The sequence below is a fragment of the Cimex lectularius genome, unplaced genomic scaffold (genome assembly GCF_000648675.2).
Source record: "Cimex lectularius strain Harlan isolate CLEC.00 unplaced genomic scaffold, Clec_2.1 scaffold205, whole genome shotgun sequence".
Taxonomy (NCBI): domain Eukaryota; kingdom Metazoa; phylum Arthropoda; class Insecta; order Hemiptera; family Cimicidae; genus Cimex; species Cimex lectularius.
In genome coordinates, this window is record NW_019392773.1 from 620,065 (window position 1) to 639,834 (window position 19,770).

The 19,770-nt window shown below is 33.6% G+C and overlaps 2 protein-coding genes across 10 annotated transcripts; both read left to right on the plus strand.

Annotated features, from left to right (window-relative positions):
- Positions 1 to 244: 244 nt before the first annotated feature.
- Positions 245 to 5,131, plus strand: LOC106673120 (coiled-coil domain-containing protein 28B). 8 transcript variants are annotated; one of them, XM_014405110.2, is made up of 5 exons: positions 245 to 503; positions 3,299 to 3,422; positions 3,491 to 3,580; positions 3,878 to 3,958; positions 4,799 to 5,131. In XM_014405110.2, exons 1-5 carry the CDS (start codon positions 417 to 419, stop codon positions 4,999 to 5,001), a joined length of 585 nt encoding a protein of 194 aa, XP_014260596.1. In that variant the 5' UTR covers positions 245 to 416; the 3' UTR covers positions 5,002 to 5,131. The 8 variants fall into 8 exon arrangements, with proteins under 8 accessions (XP_014260596.1, XP_014260591.1, XP_014260598.1 ...); XM_014405105.2 differs by having other exon boundaries at positions 246 to 575; XM_014405112.2 differs by having other exon boundaries at positions 246 to 503; positions 3,299 to 3,416.
- Positions 5,132 to 6,572: 1,441 nt separating this feature from the next.
- On the plus strand, positions 6,573 to 19,761 carry LOC106673109. 2 transcript variants are annotated; one of them, XM_014405087.2, is made up of 21 exons: positions 6,573 to 6,957; positions 8,175 to 8,362; positions 8,419 to 8,616; positions 8,687 to 8,817; positions 10,231 to 10,418; positions 10,483 to 10,595; positions 10,725 to 10,898; positions 10,952 to 11,067; positions 11,135 to 11,386; positions 12,569 to 12,788; positions 12,851 to 13,003; positions 13,065 to 13,189; positions 15,039 to 15,209; positions 15,263 to 15,498; positions 15,581 to 16,092; positions 16,160 to 16,289; positions 17,165 to 17,463; positions 17,518 to 17,722; positions 17,780 to 17,931; positions 18,003 to 18,059; positions 19,527 to 19,761. In XM_014405087.2, exons 1-21 carry the CDS (start codon positions 6,837 to 6,839, stop codon positions 19,686 to 19,688), a joined length of 3,903 nt encoding a protein of 1,300 aa, XP_014260573.1. In that variant the 5' UTR covers positions 6,573 to 6,836; the 3' UTR covers positions 19,689 to 19,761. The 2 variants fall into 2 exon arrangements, with proteins under 2 accessions (XP_014260573.1, XP_014260574.1); XM_014405088.2 differs by lacking the exons at positions 6,573 to 6,957; positions 8,175 to 8,362 and having other exon boundaries at positions 8,535 to 8,626.
- Positions 19,762 to 19,770: the final 9 nt, after the last annotated feature.

Consider the following 19,770-nt stretch of genomic DNA (forward strand, 5'->3'; position numbering starts at 1 on the left):
TTTTAAATTCCCGATTGATGATGGTGGTTCTGGTCTGTTCTTTGGATGCTTATATGTACAGTTTTTCTTAGGTGTTATATAATTTTTGTTTGTAGTTTTTAATGGAAGAATAATAAATATGTCATTTATTTGTCTCTTGAGAGGGAGAAAAAAGTTGGCTTTATTTGAATTTATACTGGCCTCTGTGGGCGAAGTAGACAAATTATAATCAATAGAGTTCAGACTAATCGATCAGCTGTAGCTCGAAATCTCGAATCAAAGTTTGTTTGGTCAGTGGTCGGTCAATAGAAAGTCAATAACGGTGTCGAATGTCAATAGGCGACTGTCAGACGTCAGTTCCTGCCCGCCTGCAGTTGTTTCGTTCCTACTTCCGAACCGAGTGATGCCTTCGTCGCCTAGAAGATAGCAGAAGTGAAATGACGGAGGGCAAAGTAGGAGAAGGAGACCTACAGCAGTTGGTTCAAGTCGACGTCGAAGAGGAGGCGACGAGGAAGCCCGAAGAGGTCACTCCACCAGTTAGCCCTGGGATATCCAAAATAACTCAAACGTCCCCCACATCGCCTGAAAGCAATAAAGTATATTCTCGATTCATAAGGATTTCAATTTTTCAAGTTTTTGTATGTAATTTGTACATTTCATCCGAAGGATGAGTCAGATTAGCACGCTTTCAGGAGGTATCTCGAGCACCGCTTAATGTAGCATCTGTTGTTTTTCCCCGTTGTGCACTTGGGTGTGCGAATTCCTCTAACTTGAGCTTTCTGCTTGACAATTGACAGTTACACCTCAACCAAAACAAGTTTTAAATATTACTGCGGAAGTATTTTATTTTTGTTTATCAAGATATCACGGATACACCGTTGGGCCATGGGTTTGATTCCTAACATCGGTTTAGGTATTTTTCTGATTCTTCATCCATGGCACTTGTAGACAGATGTAACGCCCTTTGCCAACCCCCACAGGGTATTTTCAAATAGAGATACCTGACAAACTCTGGACACTGGCTGAAAGGACTTTTAAAGTAAAGTAATTCCTTTCAGGAGGGCTTAACGACCAACTACTCGGGTGTCATGGATGAGAAGCCAAAACTCTTCTGTACTGTTCTCACTTAAAAATCCATGAACTGTGCCAGGTTCGAATCCAGGACTGGTAGCGTGACAAATATGACTCGGGTGTCCTAACCACTCGGCCACACGGTTCCTTGTCTGAAAAATTTGATCAAAATAGAAATGAAACAAATGCTAAAGTGAAAGGACTTTTAAGTAAGTCCATTTATTATATTTAAATTTATATATGTTTTTGTTGGTCATATTAAACAAAGTATCCTGCATCTAATTTTTTTACGAGGGGTGCTGATGTTTTTGAAAAAAAAGCCCATTTGTAAGTTTATCGGGTTTGAATGTTGCTGGATTCGAATCCACGGCCTTTACCTTAGAGTGATGAGTGCTGGGTCAACGCCTAGACCGTTGTAACCACCGATGCCTCTAAAGTAACTTTATTTGAAGTAATTTATTAATTATTTTTATGCAAAGTCAGGTTAAGATGAAAAGTTAGCATCACGAGGGGGACTTGATCCTACAGCATCTGGATTAGTAAGTGTAGTACCCCAAATACACTGCATAAAATTAATCAATTCAATTTAAGCACAAATACCTTCTATAAGTATAGAACAAGTGTTACACAAGTTCTTAAAGGGCGTATGTATGTATGTATTTTTTTTGTTTTGTAGTTTTTCAATCTTCACTGGTGATTGTTGATATTCCCCAAATGAATTAGAGGTTGTTCAGAATAGAACAGATACAAAGTCATTAAGCATTGATGTTTATTCTTAATTGGAAGAAATTTGTGTAACATAATGCAAATATTACAAGAAATATGTTTTAATGTAGTTAAGTGTGAAATGTTGGGTGTGTATGAGGTCATGAACCCATAGCTACCATCACCAATCGATAATTAAATTTTCCAAATTGAAACAGTGATGATCAGTTCTTAAAATGGATTTGTATCAGCTAAAGAGCGTTCATCTACCGATTTTATCAGGGCGAATCTAAAATTAAAAATTTCATTTGAATTTAAATTCCCGGTCTTGAAGTTTCTCCTTTTGTTATTCTTTAGCTCTTTAAATACAGGATTTTTTAGCAGCACATGTTCCACCCGTTTTCTTATTTTATTACCGAAATATCATCCAGCTGCTTCGAGCATATGTCTTTATGAATCATTTATGAGGAACTAATGCACAAACTTTTAACGACTGAAGGTGATAAAATGTTGAAACACATCTGTCAGACCGAACCGGTCTATAGGCAGACTAAAATGACCAGAAACTATCAAACTAGTTTTTGTATTGTTTTAGAACTGATATTTTTAGACTAGTATGAGAGTTTTTAGTCTAGACTGTAAGCATACTTTGAGTTGCTTGTAATTTTTATCCTATTATCCTGAATTTAAACTCTGTAACTTCGTTGGCTAGTTGGTTTCTTTCAATTTTCTCTTATTGGTATCCACATTTGAACCACCTTATTACTTTTTTCTCAATTATTAATTATCTTAATTATTATGTCAGGTGCCAGAACAATTAGAGGTATATGAAATCGTCCTTAATGCTGATTTATTATTGGTGCATTTAATTTAAATAATTTCTGCAAATTTTTTTTATACCTTATTTAATGTGTCTATAATATAGTTACATTAGAAAAGAAAGAAACCATCACAACTGGGATTGAATTTAGAAAATATATTTTCATATTTGGCATTAAATTATGCTGAGAGTCTGGTTTCAGACAATTTTTGTTTAATACCCTCTTCATTAGATGAAAACCAAACTGCAATCGGTGTTAATCAAGACTGATAAATATAATACTCATGTAAATACAATAATTCAAGTTTTTAGCCCAAATTAACCACCAAGTCTTTTTCTATATAATCAACATTATCACAAATTTTGAAATACAGAATTATTATGGTAGGTTAGCATTTTTGTACACAATTTCAAAAGCTCATTTATTGGATTTCTCATACTTTTTTTAATCCTTGAAACATTTTCCTTAATACCTATATGGTGAAGGCTATTTATACTTGCATGTTGCAAATATTTAGTTATTTATGTAGTTTATGGTTGATTAGTCAATTATTAATTTTATTGTTACTCAGTAGTTTAGATCATTTTTGTTAGTGTTTTGCTTGCAGTATAATTTTTTGTTATGATTTAAATTAAATGTAATTGGTATTTTTTTAATCCTGGATTAATTTATTTAGAAATAGCTTTGATATAATTTTTGAAAATGTGTATGCATATTTTTAGGATATCTCTTCATCTGTAGGTGGGTGCAGTGCCAGGGGTGCGACAAGTCTTGGCTCTTCTAGTTCGAGGTCACTTTGTCGAATTTCAACAGCTCCCGCTCTTGCTACAAATAGTAGTGGTTCTGGTCGTTTAAGTTATTCTAGTATTGAACGATTTGTGACTTATAAATTATTCAAATGTCGAGTATTTCAGGTGGGACGAGATTTTTGTACGTGAATGAAAAGTTGATTAACAGGCCGGCGAGGCCGGCGCATCCTCCTGCTCCGAACAGAATAAAAAGAGGTATTCCTTTGATTAAATGTTTGCATGTATTCAGCGTTAAATACTGAAAGGTTTTATAAGCATGATCTGCTTCTTATCAGCGTTCTATTATTTTGTAGTTTAAAATAAAGTACAATACTTATTTATATTTCTTTTTTAAACAGTACTTCTTTTACCCTATTTTTAAAGCCATTTTCGTTTTCGTTTATTTTTATTTTCCATTCTTTTTTTTTATATATATTTTGGGTACCTATTTTATCGATATGCATGAAGTGGGAGTGTTGGACCGACCTGCTCACCACCACTGTTTTCTCTCAGATGTCACTGATGTTAGGAGAATGGAGACGGCACTCTTGTCTTTACTCGAGGATTTTCATAGCGGTAATCTTAGAGCATTCGGTGAGTATAAAATCAATTAGTTACTTCTCTCAATAGTAGACAATTAATAAAAAAAAAAAAAAAGGTTTGGTTTTATCATCCGATTTGTCACTTAGCACAGCATTGACCGCATCGCAAAAAACACAAATGACAGCCTGATTCTGTTTAAATTTAAATTTATTTTCTTGTAATGTCAAAACCTTCTTATTGGACAGATTGATTTTCATCCATGCTACTACACAGTCAAATTAAATGTGATAATAATAGTTCAAACATATAATAAGACAGTAGGAAGTTTATAGCTTTAATTAGCTTTAGTAATTATGAGCAGCAATTAAGAATTGTAGTTTGCTCATTTTCCTGATAAGATTTGGTCAGTGGAAAAAAAAGAAAAAGAAATCTCACAATTAAAAAAATATTGATATACCCACCTCTTGTGGGAAATGTAATACATTCAAAGTAGAACATAAAATATATTTCAGTTAATTATTTTTTTAATCTAAGGTATTGGTTGAGATAAAACAGTTAGTGACAACGGGATTTGAACCCATGACCTCAGCTCAATTTGCCTCTGCTCTAATCACTTGAGCTATTGTGACTTCACGTGATGTCACAATAGCTGAAGTGTTTAGAGCAGCGGTGTATTGAGCTGAAGGTCATGGGTTCGAATCTCGCATGAGACACTAATTTTTTTTATTTCAACCATCCCTTAGATAAAAAGAACAATTAATTGAAATAATTAATATGCTCAATTATGACCGCTAAATATATATGGATTAATACAATATATTATTATTCCTTAGAAGACTAAGTTTTTGATATGGTTAACTTTATATCTTCTTAAATGAATCTTGCTTCTAGGAAAGGACTGTAGTATGGAACAGATGACGGGTATAAGGGAACAGCAGGAGAAATTGGCAAAACTTCATTTTGAGCTTGGCGCAACACAAGAACTGTACGCCCCGCTCACCGAGGAGGGTCTGAGGGAAGGAAAGCAAAACATGGCCGCTTTGATGTCAAGCCTAGAACAGCTTAGTGAATCAATAGAAAAACTTCATTTCTAGTCGCTTTGTACTGTCGTTAAATATTCATGACTTCTTCATGATTAATAATAATTGTATTAAACGAAAACAGTGATTTAAAAATTAAGGGAAACATTTTGTTAACAACGTGCTCAAATAAATTTTATATGTGTTGAATATAAAATTGCGTTTTATATGGCCATTTCCTTGTGTTTGTGATGTCAGTTTAACTACTCTATTAGAGTGGTTAGGGCGTCCGACTCGTATTTGTCATGCTAGTGGTTCTGGGTTCGAATCCTGGCATAATACATGGGTATTTAATTGAGAATAATAGTAACGAGGAGCGGAGGGGACTCACTGAATTAATTCAAAGCATTGCTCTGCTCAAGAAAAACGTCTCTCTTGTTGCTTGACAGGCTCAGGGATTTTGATCTGCTTCAGGTGCATTTAGAACCAGCCCCTTGGCCATCCTCTGCTGTGAGTTGGGAGGTTTGCCACCAAATCCTGGAGAGCTATGTGAGCTATCCCAACTCAGCTATGCAAGGGGTTTCTTGGTCAAGCCGGGCCCCCCTTGACCCTTTGCCAGGTATACGAGAGATATCGAACTTGGACATGACTCCTGGTCATTTGCTTTGGCGAAGCCATAGGTAGGGTCAGTTTGCATTGGCTGGGAAACTGGCTGACCCCTCCCTTGGTCCTCCTGTACTTGTCTGGAACAATCTTGCAAACTATCCAGGTCATGTATACTGCTGCAGACCTCTACACCGAGCTGCATTCCTAGAACTCAGATCAGGGTTTGCTGGTTTTTGCCTCGTCTATACAGACAGGTCTAGAACTGGTGAGGTGTGGACTGTGCCGTGTGTAGTGGAGGCTTGTCTACTTTGTGGCCACTGGGTGTGGGCCACTTTGTACTTGGGGAGATTCGAGATGAGTCTCTTCCTATCTTGTCTGCACCTCCCTGAACAAAGTTTCAGCTATTTGTGAAAATTCATGGTGGACCTATCGTATACTCTATTAAAGAAATATGCTGAGTTTGAGTGCCTCGGAAAAATAGTGGTAGTCATCTGGGAACCTGGCCTGGAGGGCAATGAATGTGCAGATGTGGTAGGAAAAGTTGGGACGTTTTGCCCTATAGACAAACCACTTTGAACCAGGCCTAGTGACATTGTATGAGCAGTAAAGAACCCAATAAAAGATCTCTCAAGAGCACGACTGAGCAAAAACCACCCTAGTGCTCACAGTTTGAGGATAGGCCATACCTGATTGGCACACGGACACCTACTTTTGGGGCGAATCCTGTGCCGATGTCTTGCTTTTAAAGAAAGGTTGCTCGTGTGTCACTTGGGCAAAGAGTGCCAAGACTTGGTCCTTTACGGGGAGTGAGTAGGCATAGCACCCAATAAAGACAGTGGGCACAAGGGTGGGTTGTTGAGTCTCCTGTTCTGATTTTTAAGGGAATCGGGGGTTGGTTTCTCACGCATAAATATTGTAAATATTATATATAATTATTGTGTAGTTCTATAGTGTATGTATGTATATATTTGTTTGTGTTTGTATATAGTTGTTAGTTTGGGTGAATGAGTCAGAGTGCTGTATTACCAACAATTTCCGTTGATGTAATGATGTAGTAATCATGCTATCAAGAATTTACAATTTCCATTGAGTTATGAAAACATTTCTGACCCTCTTCAAGACTTTCATAAGGAAAAATCAAAGTAACTTTAAAAATTCTGTTCTAAATCTTTGACTGACGTATATCTACTGCCAAATATGACTCATTGAATCATATGTTGAAACTTTTACTGATTTAATAAATTTAGTCTAAAGACAAGAAAGAGGATTATTTTAAAACGTAAATTGCGTATTTAATTGTAGAAATGTTTCAAGAGAATTTAGGTTACTGTGGTAATGCAGGAAAGAAGGAAATTTGTTTAAACTTGGACCTTGATAACCAACTTGCCATCCACGAACAAGATGCACCCAAATATTCAAATGCTGGTAAAATTTGATTAATTTATTAAACATATGTCTTAAAAATCCACTTGGTACAATACAATGTTAAATTTATTAAATATTGGTACAAATTAGTACTACAATAGAACAATATGTATATCTACATTGACAATTCCTTATCTATAAACTAGCTGAACTAAGTTTATTTTAGAATCTTTCCAGTGGAAATAAAGATTGAATTGTGAGATTTCTCCATGTGATCTGAGGGGTGAAGAACCTGTAATTTAATTGTTACAGATCATTTTGGCCTTTGGATCTAGATGGTCTTAACAGAAAAAACCCTGCGATGTTAGGCAGACCACAGAAATGACCAATTTGCACAATATAAAAAAGCTTTGTTTTAACAATATAAAGCATTATGTATTCAATTTTTAGTATTTTCTTTTATTTGGCCGGCTTGAAAAATTAAAAAATTACCTAAATAGTTTAAATAATATAAGTTTATTAGATTTTCTCATTTTTTCTCATAAAGGATTATCTTCATGAAATTTGTACAACCATATTTTTGTAATTTAATTAGCAGATTATTTCAGGGGCATCTTCTCTTTTCCTCTTGTTTTCTGTTTCTATATATATTTTATAATAAATTTTAATAATGTGGTTATATACAATTTTTGAAAATAACTCGAATAAAATTGGTAAGTTTAATAAATCTGTGAAGGATTCATTATCATTCCATCTCATGTGCACTAACTTATCAAGTGTATTGTGTGCTCTGAAAGAAAAATTGTCATGCTTTTGTTTGAAAGATAGTTTGTGAGAGTGTGTGTAAAATGTTAAGTTGACCCCCAATTTGACAAGTTAGTGTATTTTAAGTTTGTGTGCAAAAGGGTAATTTGAGAATATCAAGTCCATCACCCTATTTAAGCGAAAGGTATGTAAATAAGAGGGAATGTATTTAAGAATGAGTAAGAGAGGGAGTTAGTGGGTTAAAACTGCATGTATAGGGGGCTGAAACGACTTTGTTTTTAATACCCCTGAAGACTAACTTTAGGTGGCTTGGATAAGAAAAGTTTAGCCCTGAACTACCAGAAGACTGAACTGGTTGATTACAAGCCCCAAGAAGTCATCGGTTCGATTTTGAACTTATGTGTATGCATGCGCATATATGTGTAGAATTGAGTTTATTTAAATCAATAAGTTTAATAAATTTTTTCCTGATTTAGTATGTTAGTGGTCATTAAAATATTTTGATCTTTTAGAGGAAAAGCGTCTCGAAGAGATTTTGTATAAATTGGAGAAAACGAAAATAGAGTCATACAACTGCGCTCAAGAAGCATTTTCAAAACAGTTACAAACACTGAGCACTGCAAAGGAAGGTGAATTAAAAAAAGTCACAGATTGTTTAATACAATTCTTAAACGATGTCAAAGCGAGACTTGAAAACATGGTGTGTATTTTTTCTTATCCACCCAGTATTTTTAACTTATATACAAATACTTTCAGAACTATGATGATGAAATGAAGGCGCTGAAAGGAGAATGGGAAGAAGCGATTAACAACTGGCGTTGTGAAGTAGATGTGATAATGAAAAAACAATCGAAAGGTTGTAAAATTATGTTGACAAACTTTAAAAATAACTTGATGAATTGCCACCACTTCCCTAAACCTTTAATCGACAGAAAAATAAGCATTTTTATCAAGGTCTGCCTTGGTAATTCCATTTTTCTTTTTTTTGTTTGGAGAAAAAGAGATGATATAGAATCTCTTTTAGGATATCAATAATATTATTATGTCCAATGAAAGAATGTACACTGAAACTGAAATTCATTTAAAAATGCTATTTGAGAACATGATTCAAGGATGGCTGGTGAAATACAGCTTAAAGGAAATCATAAGGGAAAAGTAAGTAATGTTTTATTGTAATAACGTTCCAATTTCATTAGAATAATCATCATTAACCTAAAAATTTAATATTTTTATTAGTTATTGTATATACTTATAAAGTTTTTACAATGTTTTATGTGCAATTACAGTTAAAATTACAAATTTTAAGATTTACGGCAACATAATAATTTTCCAATGTAAATATGAAGTTATAACTTAGAATTTCTTGAATGTTGGTCATTTCTGGTCATCTTGGTAAGCCTTGGCTTGTTCTGTCAGTGATGACTAGTTAGGATGGGAAAACTATGATGATGTGTGATAGCCAAATTATTTTTTAAATTTGAATCTGCAATGGTTATAACTTATAACGTTTATATTTTAAAAAGTCAAGCTACAACACCTCATAAAAGGACATACTGACAATACAACACAGACCAACCATTGAAGATTGCTATTACTTACAATTAGCAAAATAAGAGTAAAACTCGACTTTGACAGACCCCTGCAAATGGTCACTACTAAGCATACTGGAAGGTGTGCTAAATTTGGAGCTAGAAAAATGGTTTGAGAAAGAAAAACTCAAGCACTGGACAAAACCTAAGATATGAGGAAAATGAAAGATTTATAAATTTCTCAAAAAGGAAGATGAAAGTTCCTCTCTCTCAGCAGACAAGAATTTAGGAAAATTATAGACCTCTATACTGGTCAAAGCCCTCTTAAGTATTAACTAAAGAATACAAGCAAAGCAGAGATATAAATATGCTGACTCAGTCAGAAGGAACCAGAGAAATCTGCGCATATTCTTTGTGAATGTGAAGCAATAGCCTGCTTACAGTAAGGCAATTCTCACTTCAAGCTAGGTGACTGAAGAGACACTGTGGAAAGTCGGAATAAGTGCACTTTCCACAGTTTGGTCTTATAGAGGTTCCACAAAAGACCTATATGGATTGCAGTGGAGAAAAGTCTGGAATCTGACAAATAAAACCAGCAATGATAAACAGACCAGAGTGATGGGAGCTAAGTCCATTTTTGAAAAATCTTGACACGACTTAGTCCACCTTGACCTTATAAAAGGCCCTTGACTTCACAGAAATCATGCAGGCATGCCAAAGATAGCGAAATCTGTCTGATAGACTATCCCAGTAAGGATTGGCAAACCAAAATGATTGGTAACACCAAATTACAAGAAATCCCACTATACAATTTCATTTTAAAAATTGTAGAAGAAAATACTTATTTTATACTTATGTTTAAGAATAAGAAATTTAGTATTTGCTTGTAATTGAATAATTTACAAGGTAAGTCTTCGGATAGTTAAAAAAATACAGTGCAAATCAAATAAATATTAAAAAATATAAGAGGGTGTCTTTTAAAATACACATGTCTCTTTTGTTTTGTGAAACTTGTGTATTTAATTTAACATTTTTTCAGTAAAATAAAGGAATGCTTGGAATTAGAAGAAGCGATTCTCGAAGTTCCACCTGATGTCAAGAACGTTGACACAATCACCGCTGACGAAACTATTGTCACATTGGTCGACTGTTTGATTGAATTCTGCAAACAGGAAATGCCGACATTTCAAATGATCTCCAAACTTGCTATGTACCTGTCACATTTAGGTCTCTAGGCAGCAGCACACCTATTACAAAAAAATGTAACATATCAAATATGATCGTTTTGTAGATGCTTGTAAAGAGCAAATTTGCATATTAAACAACGAGACAGTCTTCACTTTAAAAAAACACTTAGAAACTGCCATGGAAATGTTGAGTGATCAGAGTAACGAGGAAAGTCAGGTATTATTTTGAAAAAAGTATGCAATTTCTTGTTGTAACCTTAAATTTCAAACATAAAAAGTTTAAGTGACAATTTGTCATAATTTATTTTTAGAGTTATACAATATTTATTTTGTTGTTTTGTTCCAGACACTTTGGTGTGACATAGTAGCCCTCGTGGGTGAGAAGGTAGTTGAAAGTAGAAAATTTGTAAGAGATTCGATTGACATTTGGAATAAATTTATAAATAGATTAAAGTGTATTGAACACAGTTTTTCAAGAAATATTGAAATACACCGTTTGAATGTTTACAAACAAATGCAGGTGAAAATGCAGTTTAAATTTTAAAAGAAAGAGAAGAAAAGCATTTTTTTCAGGATTCAGGCGAGGTTTTAAATATAGCAATCGATAAATTAAGGCAGGCAAAGAGCCGGGATCATTTAAAAACCAATTTTGACAATGTAAACAAACTGTTGGACTTTTATGACAATAAGTATGAAATTTTTCATCCAAAGAAGCTTATTTTTAATTGTATTTGTATATTAAGACTTTTGTTCTAGCTGTTTTGAAGAAAAATATACCTCCGATTCATATGGGGTAGAGTTCGTTAATGCTTGTTTTTTATTGTTTGACATGTACTCTGCTGAAATGGCTGTGTTGAGGGGTGACACATTTCCTAAAGGAAAGCCAAAGCTTCCAGAGTTTAACGGTAGCAGTTATTCTGAAAACGAGGTCGAAGAAGGAAACATTTTATCTGAAAGCCTTAACGATATCCAACTATGCTTAGATTCAATTCAAAATTGGCTGGATGGGTTAGTGAAAAATTATATTATAATTTTTTTTCCACATAGGTCCAACAAGACACTTTCTGGCTGGAAAGCGACCGTGTAGGTGCCCTTTATGCAAGAATAAAATAAAAGTTGAGCACATTTTTAATTTAATAAGGCTTGACATTTATAAGTATTATATTATCAGACCTGTGCATAGTCTTAGGGTATGGCGGCAGGTACAAATCAGGGCTATAGGCCTATGAGGTTATGAAAAGGTTGACATGTTGGCCAAAGAGGAGCCAATATGGGCTCTCTAGGTCCTGAACTGTACTGTGGCCTAGCATCTTGCTCTAATGCTTAATCTAAAGTATGGTGGAATAAGAACCCAGGCATGAAGCACAGAAAGAGATTCATAGAAGAATCATCTGTAAAACTTACAAGGGAATTATTGGAAGGCAACTGCAACCAAACCAGGATTCTGGTTGGACTCCTGACAGGGAACTGCTGTCTAAGAAGGCATTCACCGGATAGGAGTACATACAAAAGAAACAGATTCTGCCTGGAAAAGAGGAGGAGACCGCAGAACACATTTTATATTTTTGTGAAGGTCTTTGTAGGTGCAGATTCTTGCAAATAGGAGAGGAAAAGCCACAAACAAGAAACTACACTAAGTAGCCACTGGCAAGGCTATGGAGGCTGATTAACAACCTGGAAAAAAAGAAAAAAAAACAGGTCAAGGTGCAGATGGCCTCATGGCCACCACTTTTATCCCAGACCCTATCCTGGGCTATAGGGATTTTTAAATGTACAAAATAACTGTTTGTATTGTTTTGTCTGTGTTTGTGTTGTGCTTATATTAATTTATTGGAATGAACGTAATTTAACAGCATGAAAGGAAGGGGTTATTTAACCAATTAATCGAGTAGTCTGGGGGAGTGAATATGATCAGACTTGTATATTTGTATAGGATGGTGATGCATATATAGATGTATTGTAAGTTTTGTGTCTCTTCTGTAGTTTGCAACCTGAGGTACAAACAAGAGGCTAGCATTTTATGCTACCAACTGTTTTCATATAAAGGAGAGCATTTAAAAAATGTGCGTGAAAGACCAGATAAATAAATAAAACCATGCTGTTGATGACCTCAGGCTGTTTGTTGGCCCCTATACTTTCCACATTTTATATATATATATATATTTTTTAATTATAACATTATTATTACAGTTATAAAGAAATTACTAATCTAATGGAAAAGGAAATTGCCTTCTTTACTGGAACGTTTGTGGAAAACTGGCTCGATCTTAAGCGTGGCGAAGCTGAGTTTTGGTACAATTTAGAAAAAGAAAAACTAAACCAAAGAAGACTTAGGATTAAGAATAACGTCTATGATGTGCGAGCTTCAGAACTGCGAATGCATGATTCAATAATTTCTAGACATAAGAAGGTTTTAGTCATTTGATCGAATTTATATTAAAAAAATGACAGTTGAAAATAAAATTGTTTTAGGGTCTTAAGCAAATGTTTACTTCGTTAAAATTACTTCCGCATACTTTGTACGAAAAAATAAAGATAATCAATGCTAATACATTAGAAAGTAGTAACGAGCTATATAACGCCCTTGAACTAAACCCTTCGCAAGCAAATTATTATATAGGAATGGTAGTATATTACGCATTAAATAATTTTAGACATTGACATTAAAAAAATGATTCAATCACAGGTCGAAGCTTTGGAAGCAGCAGGAAAAGCTAAGAAAAATCTATTAAGAGAAAAAATAGAAATGGAAGTCGAGCGTGTTACTTATTGGACGAAGCACAGTACTTGTTCATTACTAAAAGCAATAAGGTAAAATTACATAAAAATATATAATCTAAATTGACCAGGTTCAATAAAGTGAGTTGTTTATCACTTTTCCAAGGTGGAAACTTATAAAATTTACCTTATATCATTTTTTATTGTTTAATAGAACTTATACTGTCTTTTTATGTTATCACAATAATATGATGATGGATAGAATAAGAAGGCAGAAAATAAGTTATTTAATAAAACTAGAATGAAAAAAGAAAATTTAATAATAAAATTAACACATAAAACAAAAATATTTTTGATTAGATTTGATAAGAAATGAAATTTGTGCCAAAATTTTCTTTTTCAAAGTTATTAATTTGCCTCCGTACTTTGTAAATGAACAATTTTTTCCATAAATGTCACATTGTATCTGTTAATGAAAATTTCTTACTTGCTGTCCAGCCCCTCATTGAAAAAAGATTTACTTACCTTACAAAAGTTGTTGTTTGTTTTATTTGTTTATTTTGTTTGTATGGGTAGTAAGAGTTCACAAAAAAAGTGTGACCTTTTTTTTATGATGAGAAATTTTTGACAGAAAACCATGAAAATTAATAAATTTTGAATTTTTTTCTGAATATCTCGAAAATGTTTGGGTTTATTGAAAAATCTATTATATAGCAATTTAAAGAAGATTAAATTTCCTGATATTTTCTATTTTTGCTACAGCTTCTCAAAAATTGACCGTTTCTTTCCAATTTGTGAAAAATCTCAGAGACCTCCTTCCAAATGAACCACTCACATTAAACATTAAGATAAACCATTTTATTAAAATTTAATTGTTGAGGTCCATGGCAATGACATATACAATTACTTTTTATTAATTTATAAATTTAAGCATTGGTTTATGTATAAATTGACACATCATACATATGGGTCATTATAACTTCTTTCCTCAGTTTATATTAGGTAAATGCGTCTTCTTCAAGATGTTCATTTGTTGTTGAGTGTTCCATAAAAAGGGAACATCAGTCTTGGTAGGATGAGTACAGTACAACATAATTGCCTGTGCCTCTGCAGTTTTTTCAATTGCTTTGAGACCTTAAAGCAGGCTCATGCTTTCTTGCAAGTTGCAACATTCTCAAGAATAAAACAGGGATAGTTGGGTCTTTGGTAGCCCCCACTGGGATCCATCCATCCATATTTCATACTGATGTCACATGTTGCTACTATATGGATGAATGTTAGCAACATTAAATGTGGGTGACAGACGAGTGAGCTTTGGTTTCCCGAGCAGACTCTAATTTTCGGAATAGCTGAAATCGTTTAGTGCCTAGAGGTTCATTGCATTTTACCTCTCCCATGTATAAATATTTGAACACCTATCACCAACTTCAGCTATTTCATCATGACTACTCCTTTCATTCATAATATGCTCTGAGCAATCTTCATTCCAGCAGATTTCTCAAAGCTGCTCAATATGATCTTTCCTTGACCAAATGTGGTCGATGTGTCATATCTGCTGAATGTGTGGATGAACAGGATGTTGGTTGGGCCGAATCTACATGATCAACTTAAGTAGAGTACATTATGAACATTTCCTCTCCCAGGGTTAGGACAATTGTGTAACAACTTGTTCAAAAAAAGTGATGAAGGTAAAACTTATAGAACACGTAGTCCTTCCAAGTTACTATATAATAAATCTGTCACTGAACCTAGTTGTTTTTAAGATAATCAGAAAAAAAATCAAAGTTTTTCCCAACCTCGAAAAATTGAACTTTTTGTGAACTCTTCCTACCCACGTATACAAAATACAAAATAAAACAAATTATGATAGTAAGATGCCATGTATGAGAGGACTGGACTAATTTAGTTTTATGTTTAATGTTTGTTTGGAAAATATCTTTAGGCTGTTTGGTGAAGGGGGCAATTTTAGTGCTGAAGAGGCAGAAATGAGTGTAAGAACATTGATAAAAGATTTACGTTCAATGAACTCACTTAATAACGAGGTTTGTAAAAAGCTTAGTTCCATTCAGTGCGAATCACCCAAAACGAAAAGGGCTCTTACCTCAATGCACCAGTAAGTGTATTTTGATTAGTTATGAGGCCAACTGACCCAACCGAGTTTTACAGTTTAGTGTTGAAAGCCGATGAACACAACCTAACAAAAGCATGCAACAGTATTTTGGACAATCTGAAAAGAGCGTTGAGGATTGAAATTTTTAACGCAAAAACTTTTATCAATAAAATCCAATCTTTTTCAATACAGGCGAGGAACAATACATGTCGAGAATTTTGGAAAAATACCATGAACGACATTAACTTTTTCTGCAAATACTTTGAAATGCCAATTACATCCAAAAAACTTGGTTAGCATTATAAGAATTAATATATGAAAATAAATATAGTTTTATGCATATGGTAATTATATCTCAACCATGATTTTTGTAGAACATGAAAGCAAAAGTGTTTATAGAGGAATATATAAAGTAGAGGCGACGTCGAGAAAAAAATCAAAAGAAATGTCGAACTCGTATAAGCCAGGCATTCGGAAAGGGAGAAAGGGTAGTGGAATGTCATTTGATTTCAAGGATGGAAAAAAAGGCGGATCATTTCTCTCAGTGAAAAATTCTTCGATACTCATAAAAAGAATAGGCAACCAGGGCAAGAAAAGTAGGAAAGAGAGCGGCAGATTTTTAACCTCGAGAGAAAACTCAGTAGAACATATAGAAAAAATAGACCACCATGAAGATTCGGACAGCGAAGAATTCCACTTTGGAAATTTCCAAATGGATTTTGGCTCGAGGGGAAACGATCCACAAGACGATGTCCTACAGGCTTATCCACATCCTCCACTCTTTTACTACACAACTTACATTAAATCAGTAGAAACAGATAACTTTCTGTGCAATACAAAAACACTTATGATGGACGCTTTTAATGACTGCAAAAACAAGTTAATGGTGAGTTAACTATCAAACAAAAATTATCATCCGAATTATTGTTCTTTGAACTTTATTGATTTGGTAGAATCTTGTTACAAAAATGAAAGGAGAAAAAAAATACGTCTTACTCTGTGGGGATCTCTTACACAAGTACATGATAAAAATAAGAAAGTTCAATTTACAAATTGAACATGTATGGTTTGAAATGATATATGGTAAGTTCAATGGACCTGTTTATAATTATATTAACACATGCACATTGTTATTTGTTGAACTGGCACTGTGTTACTTACTAGATCCATCTACACTTGCTGATTTTTAAAGTCACTCAAAGTTGTTTTGGCTTTGCATCATCTTCAGTGAGGAACCAATAAGTAACTTAGTGTCGGGTCAACATGTGATCACTGACTTGCAGACTCAGTCTCAAACTCAGTGGTGCAAATCAGAGTTTAAGAAGTATTGAGTATTTTTTTAACCATCCTGTTTCTATTTTATCTTTTATTTAACAAACACATTTTTAATTGAAGAAAATTTATTCGAAAACGATAATTTTAAGAAATTATTACAATGTATCAACCTAACAAAAGATATTGACACATTTAATGTTTTTGTAAGACAAAAAATCATGTAAAAATATTAAAAGAAACTATTATTAAAAGAAAATTATCTTTTGTGTTTTTCGTGAGTTTCCTTCCAGTGATCTGCAGGGTGATGAACTTGTGATTTGATCCTTACCAATCATCCTGGCCTGCCTATGCTCACTGTGCTAGTCTCTCAGACTCGTTTTTGCATTTTGTTATAACAGTTCTGCATTCAAGTTCACAGACACACTAAAAATGGTGAAATGCCGACGCACATCGGACAGACCGTGATGATCAGTAAAGATCAAATTGTAGGCTTTTAAATTATTACAACTCTTCCTTGTTTGGTTGACTGTATTTTCTTTGATGATAGATTTAATCAAATAAATGGCAAACTGACCATTTTTTGTTTTATTTAAAATAAAGGCAACTAGTTATGAAGTTATTGTTTCTTGCAATCTTGAATTAAATATTTTTTTACAATTATAAATCAATTTTTTATTTTTAAGGTTTTATGTGCGCTTTAGCCAGTTTACAAGATGGTATTAACTCTCTAACAACAAAGGTTTTCGAAAGTTTCCTTTGTGAATTAGAAGCGAAAAAGGACGAAATTATAGGTAGTTTCGAACGAAGAGTGGAAGAGGAGGATCTTGCAGGAAACAAAATAAAAGAGCTACTCAATCAAGAATTGAAACCATCATTTGGCTATCCGTTGAATATAGAATTGCTCGAGGGTCTAATTGTAAAAGTTTTACAATTTAGTTCTCAAGAAAGTGCCAGATGGAAAAGTGCTATAAAAGAATTTGAGGTAAAATTTTTTATCAAATTTTTTGATCTTTTTTAACAAAATTTTCCTGGAAAGGGTGTTGTAGCGGAAGCTAATATAAAACTGAACGAAATACTGGAAGAGACCTATTTGAAGATTGAAGATTTGAACACATATCTGATAGAAAATGAATATGTTTCGGAGTTCGTAAGACATATTTACTCTTATATGCTTCATTTGGGGCAGAAGCAAATGAAAAAAGATGTCAGTGAGTATATATTGGCAAAAACAGATGCAAAAGGTAAAATGAACCGGATTAAAAACTTATATAGAGTAAATTATGCAAATATACTTTCAGGTCGTGTAATAGACAAACTGGAAGACAGTGAAGGGAGTTTTGATGTAATTCTAGGAACGAAAAATGTTGATAAATATATTCAAATAATACTGCAATTTATAATGCATATTACCGAAGGACAAGAAGGAATTCTTTTAAATGATACTGTACTAGTAAGCAATTTATTTATTTTATGGTAATTATATTTAATAAGATAATTAATTTTTAATTATACTTTTTACAGATCAAATTTCCAAGTTCCTATGAAGAATTAAAGTTGAAAATTGATGAATACAAAACCGTAATATTTTCTCTACAATCCTTCTCTATATGTTATCTAATTAGTATAAAATATTAATGCTATTAAAAAAATAAATAATATAAAATAAAAGTAAAGTTGGGGTATTGAGGTAGCTGAGGGGTTAGCGTGTAGACACCATCGCCGTGAGTTCAATTCCCACCATTGCCCTTGGAATTTTATTTCACACTCCCCTTCCCCCAAAATTACCCTTGCCTGGGTATGAGGGACCAAAGGAAATTGGCCAAGGAATGTTTGATGACACCTATTGCTTCTGAACCATTTTGTGGAATACCAAACTTCCAAAAATGTAGATTTATCAGTCAATTGATTAAAAATAAATCTCTTGTTCCATAGGAATGTATGCCAGTTCAGAGGCATGTGAAAAAGTTCATCAAAGAACTTGGTGTTCCTCAGGGGTCAATCTTGGGACCTCTCTATTCATAATAAATGATTTTATTTTAAAACAGAGAACTCTTGAGACTTTTTGCTGATGGCAATTTAATTAAGGTTTACGTAGGATGAGATTCCTACTCCTGGGAGAGGAAAACCTGGCCTGAAGAGTCCTTGAAGAAGCTTTGGGATCTGGTAAAAAGTCTTAATGACGAACTCTAGATAATTTGGTACTTTTGAAGTCAGATCACTTAATATATTTTGTTAAATTCAAATTATTCCCAATATTTCTGAGAGAAACGGAATTTGAACGCAGAACTGTTGTGGCAGAAATGAGAAATTTATCTTGAAAATTTGGCTAAAAAGTTTTCTAATACAATACCAAGACTTACATGGTAATATGAGATTTTTTTCTGTGATCTGCAAGGCGATGAATTTGTAATTTGGTTGCTACCAGTCTTTTCGTTCCGCCTATCCTTGCTTGATTAGTCGGATGTTGTTTCGCCGGTTTCATTGGTCGTGTAAAAATCATTCAGACCCATTATTGAACATGGTGAAATGACAAAACGCCTCTATCAGACCAACCCAACGAGAATAGGCAGGCCAAAATGATCGATTACAATAACAAATAACTAGTCAAACCTTGAAATTTTAATTTGATTAAATTCACTAATTTTATGGTCCGCTTGATCAATTAATTTTAACCAATTTATCTTGACTAAAAACCTTAATTAATTTTAATTTTATTCTTCAAAATTGGGATAAATTTAAAGCTTTATCAACGATCATTCTAGACCTTCTCTGACTCAAATTGTCACACTAGCCTGGGTTCGAATATCCGGCATAACCCATAGATTTTTAATTATGACAGGAATTATTTTACTTTCTTACGTCTTCCTTTTCCCATTGATATTATCAGATGCATTTAGATTTTTTTGCCATTTTCAGTGGTTGGTCTGTGACAAAACCAAAGAAAATAGGCAGACAGTTGATAATCGAGTTCAAAACCTCAGAGATAAATAATTTTCATTCTTCCAAACTTATCTGAGTTTAAAGTTTTCTAATCTTTCTTTTCAGAAAATGGAACGTATTGACACGGATGAAATGGAGAGGTTTAAAGCGAAATGTGCACAGAAAGAGAGCATGCTTAAAGAATGGAAACTGAAATGGTGTCATGATGTAAAATGCATAAGAAATCTTTACGTCGTTAATGATGTCTTTGCTCCATTATATCCTTAGAAATTCAAGATCCCAGTAATAGCTTTTCCAGAAACAAAAAAGAAAAAAAACTAATCAATCAACCAACCAACAATAAACAATT